This window comes from Gymnoscopelus braueri (genome assembly GCF_963280865.1).
Source record: "Gymnoscopelus braueri genome assembly, chromosome: 15".
Lineage (NCBI taxonomy): Eukaryota > Metazoa > Chordata > Actinopteri > Myctophiformes > Myctophidae > Gymnoscopelus > Gymnoscopelus braueri.
In genome coordinates this window covers 47,111,981-47,120,644 of record NC_137620.1, presented here as the reverse complement: position 1 = coordinate 47,120,644, position 8,664 = coordinate 47,111,981, and the positions used below count along the sequence as shown (strand labels likewise).

Below are 8,664 nucleotides of genomic sequence, written 5' to 3'. Positions count from 1 at the left end.
GTTGGAAGCCAGAGGAGGATTGGCTCAAAACTGTGGCAAATGTCTCAGGGGACTCGAATGACCAGGAGGTCAGAAAGGAGGCAACAGTAAATGCCATCAATGTGTGTGACATGTCTAGTCCTACTTACCAGCTCGTTGCCTACTTCTCAGACAGGAAGAGGCTGAAGACCGCAGTTGCCTGGTTTCTCAGGTGGAAGGTCACGTTGTTGAAGCAGAGCCGGCTAAGAAGAACCAAAGGCAAAGGAGTTTGGCAGCTGGAGATATGGATTCTTCAGCTCCTCGTAGATCCTGGCCACTTGGCAGGGTTCTGGAGGTCTGTTCAGACAAACAAAGTCTGGTACGTTCCATGAAATATCAGACTATAAGTAGCACCAGTGAGGCCAGTGACAAAGCTATGTCTGGTTCATGAAATATAGAAGCAATTGAATCCGTTTGAATTGAATCAACATGTTTTGGCTCCTTTTTTGTTTTGTTTATTTGTTTTTGAATTGTTATGTCTGCCTGCCTTAACAATTAGGGGCCGGTGTGTAAGAGCCAAATGGGTGAAACATGTGTAATGAATTGGTGTGACCATGGGTGGCGCTGTTAGCTATATAAGTGTCAAGTTCACTGCCATGGGCAGGAGGTTGTGACCCGGAAGGGCAATGGTTTTTGACCGCAGGTTACTGCTTGTTTGAATCACCACGGCGCGAATTGTTTGTATGAAAAGTTAAGCATTTGTCTATAGGAACCCAAAAGAGACTATTGTGCACGGTGAAGTAAATAAATACATCTTTCTATATGAAGAAATGCCTGCATCGTATCATTGGAACACTGAGACACAGCGAGCGGGTTGATATCAGATTAAGAAAAGTATCGGCGCGTCAGCCAGGTCTAACTACGGGCTCATCTCCTCAGTAGCTCCGTATGAGACGGGAGCTCCTTTAATAGACGCTATAGAATAGAATCATTCATTTTATCCCGCAGGAGCGACCGTGGCCGAATTAGATTTAGATAGGTCATTTTTGGACAATTCTGACAGCACTATAAGCACGGACATGCGCAAAGGAATGCATGTATTCCAAACAGAGAGGAGCGTTCGGAATAAAGTGTTTACATGGTCAATTCCGATTGGTATATCCCGATTCAAACGGTCTATACCACCCCTCCTAACCCGAATGAAAATTAATTCGGGTCAGACTGGAATGGAATATTCTATTCCAATTGAGGTGTTTACATGAGCATTTCTATTCTGAATGAATTCATCCATTCATTCATTCATTCCGAATAGAAGTGTATTCATTCCGAATGAAACTGTCCATGTACCCGCAGCCAGTGTGGAGCCTCACTCTCATCACCAACTCAATCTGTTTGTTACTGGCAGCTTTTTATACTCAGCTGGAGGCAATTAGTTTGGACTCCACCATGTCAAGGGTTAGATTAACAAATGATACAAATACAGAAATACATATAACATTAACTCTCATAAAACATATTAAAACTCCATGAACTAAACCACTAATGATTCTACTACAACGTTACACTACGACAATATCCTCAGCCCATTTCACAAGCACATCACAACCCCCCCCCTCTGCCATCCTGACTTGGTCCAGCCCAATTACACTGGAAGACAGCAGCAACTTGAACAGGTACATGTTAGGTTTTCAATCCTCACTTAACAACACAAATTGCACTTCTCTATGTATTGCACTTACTATATGTAAAGTGTCAATGTGCTGTCAATGCTGTGCAAATCAATATTTTAATCAGGTTATAATGTGCAAAAATGGGACCTCTCTGTTAAGGTGACTCTCCACCAAACAGCCTGTCAGTCTGTTTGCAAAAGTTGTCATTTAGTTCAGCACAAACTGTCGGCTGACGTTAATGAGGACTCATTTTTTACAGATAGTGTTGCCATATTTTCTGAGAGAATAATAAGCAAAATAATTAATAAGCAATCAGGTCTAGGAAAACAAGCCCCAAAAAAAGCAACTTAGGCCACATAAGCACTTTAAAACTATATGAATCAAGGTGGGCTAAATAATGCTAATGACCTTTTAAAATGCACAAATAGCCTCATTTAGGAATAGTTTTCAATATCGTCTTACCACTTACAAATATTAAAACCTTCTGAATATCAAACTTCATTTGGTTGGTTTCATATTGTTTAAAGTTACCTTTAAGAAAATAAATAACTCATTCATCCATTCATTTTTCATATGTCATATTTTTACGTCTCTTTGTCATTGTCACACTCTGACCTAGAGAGGGCAGTGTTTGCCGAAAGGCACAGTTTGAAAACACTAGTAAAATATAAAAACTGTTAAAATACTGAAAAAACACCAGACAGAATCCTTGATGATGCAGAGAAGAAGTGGGTTTTATTCACCTTTTTACCAGGAATATTGTGAACAAAAAATGAAGCACAGCAACACTGTTATTTACACTTACAGCACTGAACAGACTGGTCCTGCTCTCCTCAACAGTCCTTCTTTGACTGCAGAATTCCTGCCACTGTTCTTATATAGGCTAGGCCCCTCCCATTGGACCGTACCAATCCTGAATTGAATCCTCAATTTAACCAGCTAATTCCTAATGTCCAGAGACATTACAATTCATATACACATTTTAAAGTGTCATCACATATTACTCAGAGAATTACCCACATAATAATAATGAATAATAATTAGAGTACCCAATTTCCCACTTAACAGTGTCAATCAGTCAATACAGTCAATACAATCAACAATGAAACAATATATTAATACAATCAAACAAATATCATTCTCTGCAACTTACACAATAAAGAATAATTCAAACTTTAACCCTGTGTTGTGTGATAGAATTCCTGTTGTAGGTTATGGGTAAAAGAACACAGGGACTTACTAAAGGCTGGTTAAGATGTTAGTAAGTGTCAGGGTGAACTGTCACAGTCATAGATATACAAACTCAACTCATGAATTCAACAGACAGAAGACAAATGAGGAATTCCATGGATGACCCACTCAGTTTGACCTTATGACCTCAGAACATGACCTGACCTGATGCACACAGAGACTTCTAACTGTCCTAATGATGACAATGATAAATGAATGACATGTTTCAGTGTCAATATAAGATCATTACAAATGTAATAAAGTAACAATATATTTCATATAAAACACAAAGATCATCAATGATACCTCGCGACCACCGCGACCCAGCCTGGGTCTCCCCACCGTTGGGGGGCCACCCAGGCTGGGTGGGTCCCCCCAACGCCGTGCTCGCTGCTTATGATTGTATAGTTCATTAAACACAGAGGAGTCCATTTGGTTACAGCAGACTTTTGGGATGAAGAAAAAAGAAAAAGAAAAAAACTCTGACATCTACACTTCATTGAGTACATTTTTTGTACCAAATGAACCGAAATAAAGTAACAAAAAACCCCACCCCCCACCCCAACAAACCCGGTAAGAAAACGCACATTTTCAAGTGCGCGCGGCATGCGTCCGCTCTGCGTTCTTGAGTGTCCATATATCTTTGTCCATGCCAGCTCCCCTGAGTGACATTAAATGACAGACAGATATACACTACTATACCGAACATCATATGAACATTTTAGAAATGAAGAAAAATAATGAAAAAATATGTACAGTAAAAGTTTGAGGGGGGGGGGGGGGCTGGGTTAAGACCCTTCTTTATCATTAAATACACATTAACAGCTTAAGTCCTTTATACTTCATCATACGATGAATATAGCAAAAAAAATTACTGATCTACAAGCTCGAAATGTATCGCAATGCCACACGATGGGAGCTTGTATATCTGCTATTTTCACTATCTTGAAAAATTGAAAAGAAAAAACTGTTCTTATCCTAAATCAGTGGTTTTCAACCTTTTTCATGGCATGGACCCCTAAATTGATATATTACATTTGGCCGTGGACCCCCATCTGAAAATGTTTTGTGCCAGGGACCCCCAGAAGCAAAGATTTGAGTTAAAAAAATTAAAAATGTAAAATATATATATATTATGCACACATTGAAGTTTAAAAAAAAATCTACAAGCTCATAGCGTGGCACTCGGTACTATGAGCTTGTAGATCTGCTATTTTTGAATAGCCAAAGCTAAGTGGTTAAAATGATTGTGACGCTATGTTAACTCATTTAGCTGGGGACCCCCTGGTACCCCCCCAAGGACCACAGGTGGTCCCCGGACCACTGGTTGAGAAGCACTGTCCTAAACAGAGAAAGCCTGGTTAATGTGGTTAAACATAATAAAGTATTATTTATTATTCTGCATGATGCATCATTTAACTTTTGATTTGTTAAGTATATTTTCATTAGGCCTGTCACAATTATTACATAATCATTTAAATGCAATTATTTGAGATAATCACAATTATTTTACATAATCGTTATAATCGTTTCCATGTTGAAAACTGTTCATTCATTTCACACACACACACACACACACACACACACACACACACACACACACACACACACACACACACACACACACACACACACACACACACACACACACACACACACACACACAGTTCATGTGTCATCTTAATGTATAATGAGTAAGGACCAACAGTATGAGGGTAGGGTTGAAAATGGGCGAAGTGCTCCTTTAACTTCAGCTGTGTTTACCTGTCAAAATGTCTGCTGTGAAAAGATGAATATTATTGATTGATTTCACTGCTGCTTACAGTGTTTGTACAGCTGTTGTTGTTGTTGTTGTTGTTTTGTTTGTTTGAGTGCCCTTGTTTGTTTTCATCTGACCCCCTGACCTCCCTATAGAGTCTATAGACCGCCGAAGTCTGACGTCATTTACACATCCTTTGTTTGTCTACCTGGTTCGCAGTTTTCCACCCCCGTTCTGAATCCCATAGACGTATTTAATATCGCGTCAAATAAGAACTGTGTTCCAAAAATAAACAAATGACCCCGGCGTGTTGACTCTTATGGATATGAAGCATCAACTGACGGTGAGAAAACGCTAATGTTACTTCCGCCGAATTAGTTACATTTTCGCCAGAAACAGACTGTATCAAATATAAGTGACTGACTATCATAAACGATACAGAACCCCCTCCCTGACAATAACGCCGACACGCGGTGTTTATTTTTGGACCACAATTCTTATATGAGACGATTCTAAGATGACCCAATGTTATTCTCCATAGAGAAATTACTTCCGCAAACCTGGGGATGAACGAGTCACGTCAGGACTTCGGTGCTCTATATCTGATAACATCCCCGAGAGACGTGTCTCTACTTGACAGATTTTGATATCAATGGTTTCAGCATCACCAGCCTTTCCAATAGCAAAATATGGGTAGAGTTTGTCAGTGAAAGAGTCTTTATGAGTGTAGATGTGAGTCATGTCTTCAAGGTCGTAGAAGGACACCTCCCCCCTGTCATAGTCCAGCTTGACTCTGATCCTCTCAGGATAGATCTGCAGTGAGATGGTTTTACCACACACATCCTGATAGACACCATCCTTCTGCCTAAAACACCAGATTCCATATTCTGGTATGGCATATATCTTTCCCTTCCTGTCAACAGATTCTTTAGCCAAACCTATGTTCCACTCAGGATGGTCTCCAACCACCACCTCCCAGCTGTGTTTTCCTGAACTGAAACCCTCTGAACCCAGAACATAAGCATAATGACTGAACCTCTCTGTGTTGTCAGGAAGCTGCTGCTCTGTGTCTCTACATCTCACACTGGTCAGGTCTTCAGACACACAGAGCCAGGGGGATGCTGTGTTTGGGTCCAGAATGACAGGAGTGAACTTGACCCTCTCCTTCATCTTCTCCCAGACTGTGAAGCTCAGGTTTCCCAGGTGTTTGGTCACGTCTATCAGAGCTCCTGAGGGCAGCTGTGGATCTGACAGTGTACACTGGACTCTGGCGCTGGTCTGAGTGTGTTTATAACTGCTTATTGCATCTCTATCTATTATTATTGAGTCTTCCGCCACTTTTTGCAGTTCTGGCTTAACCGTGCAGTAGTTTTTTACTAAACTTTGCAATATGATAGAGGGTCATGGAAAACGACCAAGAAATGAATCCCACAGTCATTTGTCAAAGGGTGGCGCTGTACAGTAGCACTCAATTGAAAAAAGCAAACTTAATGGAAACTTTGAACAGGTATAACTCATGCCCTGTTTGAGCTATTGCCATGAAACTTCAAGACACATAAGTCTCCTCATGACAAACAACTTTCACACTCACACATAGCAGCTTTTATAAGACAATGAAAATTGCAGTTTTATTAAAATACTTCTTCTGCCCTTAACACATGAATGCAAACAGAAACTTTGCAGTAGAGGGTCATTCCAAATATCACTGAAACCAATCTTACTCCACTTGGCCAAAGGGGGGCGCTATAGCAATCGTTTGAAAATGCAAACTTTAAACAGACACATTGTGAGCGATGCGTTGTGAACATGTAGATCTGCTATTTTCACAGCACAAAACCACAGCGCAACCAAACATAAAATGACTTGCCTTTTAGTTCTACTGGATCTCCTGTTTAATATTAAATAATTTGTTTCATTATTATATTGAAATGTAACATCATGTTCTTTTTGCATTCTCTTAATGCTCTGTGTTAATGTCTTAAAGCTTAATATTTTATGTTATACACTTTGAATTGCCATGTTGTTTAAATGTTATACAAATAGTCATGCATTGCCTTGCCTATGTCCATATTTTACATGTAGTGGAGTGAAAGTCACACGTACCCAAAAGCCCTCCAAAAATGACAGTACAGTACTCAAGAACTGTCCGTTCCTGTCCACCACTGATTATTTATTATTATCATAATAATAATAATTATTATTACCTGTGTTTTTGTAGTTGCAGTCTGAAGAAGCAGTAGAAGTTTGTAGCAGTAGAAGTTTGTAGCAGTAGAAGTCTGTAGCAGTAGAGGGTTCTAGCAGTAGAAGGTTGTAGCAGTAGAAGTCTGTAGAAGTCTGTAGCAGTACAAGTCTGTAGCAGTAGAAGGTTCTAGCAGTAGAGGTCTGTAGCAGCCGGTGAAAAGTTGACAACTGGAAAGCCAAATTGCACCTCTTTTAAACTAAGGTTCCTGACCATGAAAGACAAGCTCCCGCAGGTTTTGATTGGGTTAGAGCAGCAGTTTCTGTAGTATTTCAATGTGGTCAAACAGGTCTGACGGTCAGACTTGTTTGACCACATGCTGACGGTAAACAGGGAGGCACCAGCATTCATTATTCCCTGTAGGAGGAGTCACAATGTAAACTATGGTGTAACGATACAGTAACTGCATCAGAAAATATTGATTTTAATTTCAACAATCGAAGTATGTTGATATGTAAACAGCAACATATCGTATCGCAATGCAAATAATCGATTGTATCGATACTAAGTTATTGTGCGTTGTATTTAGCAATTTTAAGAAGAAAAAAGAAAAAGAGAGGTTTAATTACTTTTCCATCACATATAGCTACACTTGGTCTATTGATACATGTGTGTGTAAATCTCTTTGTTCATGTCAAGGTGAGGGTTTGTCCACATGTGTTACTATAGGAGCAGTAAAACTTCTACTGCTACAAGTAAAAGTCCGGAATTCTAAATTTACTTGAGTAAAAGTACAAAGGTAAAATGTACTTAAAGTACCAAAAGTAAAAGTGCTAAAATATTTGAAAAAATCAGATCTACAAGCTCACAACGCGTTGTGAGTTTGTAGATCGGCTATTTTCAAATAGCCTATATATAAAATAGGGCTAAAGTGGTTAATGTATGTTTTGTAATATAATAATTGATAATTGCAAAGTAACTAGTAACTAAAGCTTTCAAATAATTGTAGTGGAGTAAAAGTACAATATTTGCCTCTGAGATGTAGTGGAGTAGAAGTAAAAGTACTGAAAATTGGAAATACTCCAGTAAAGTAAAAAAAAAAGACCTCAAAATTAAAGAGTACAATTTTGAGTACATGTACTTAGTTGTTACTTTACACCACTGCCAACGGGCAGTTTGCTATTTTCAAACATTCTAGTACTTTTACTTTTACTTTTGGTACTTTAAGTACATTTTGATACCAATACTTTTGTACTTTTACTCAAGTAAAAAAAATTTTATACTATTTTGAAACTTGATACTAAAAGTATTGATACTTTTACTTAAGTAAAACATTTGAATACTTTTCCCACCACTGGCTAATTGTGTCAGGATGTGAGAAAACTGGCCGACCCAGAAGCAGAACACAACAAAATCAAAGTCCAAGGGAGTTTATTGAGAACAAAGGAGGAACGGGGGAGCCTGAGGGAGGTGCGCTCGGCTGGGAGTGGACATTGTTATTTGTATTTCAAGTTTTGGTTGTTCTGTTAGTTTCAGTAAACTGTTATAGCCCTGGTGGTGTATAGTGGTATTGTTGGTGGAGTGAGGAGAAGTTTACATTTAGTACATTTACTCAAATACTGTACCTTTTGTACCATTTTTAGGTATTTTTTTACTGTACTGGAGTATTTCCAATTTTCTGTACTTTTACTTCTACTCCACTACATCTCAGAGACAAATATTGTACTTTTACTCCACTACAATTATTTGACAACTTTAGTTACTTTGTAGATTTTGGTTATCATTAAATAACATGAATTAACCACTTAGTCAGGCCTATATACAAGCTCACAATAAGTTGCAATGCGACGCATTGTGAGCTTGTAGAT

At 38.9% G+C, this 8,664-nt stretch overlaps 1 protein-coding gene across 1 annotated transcript; it reads right to left on the bottom strand.

Annotated features, from left to right (window-relative positions):
• Positions 1–802: 802 nt before the first annotated feature.
• On the bottom strand, positions 803–7,207 carry LOC308101602 (zinc-binding protein A33-like; the record flags this gene model as incomplete). Its single annotated transcript, XM_080451022.1, has 3 exons — positions 803–813; positions 5,286–5,864; positions 7,153–7,207. The coding sequence occupies 3 exons, from the start codon at positions 7,205–7,207 to the stop codon at positions 803–805; spliced, it is 645 nt and encodes a 214-aa protein (XP_080307148.1).
• Between the last annotated feature and the right edge of the window lie 1,457 nt (positions 7,208–8,664).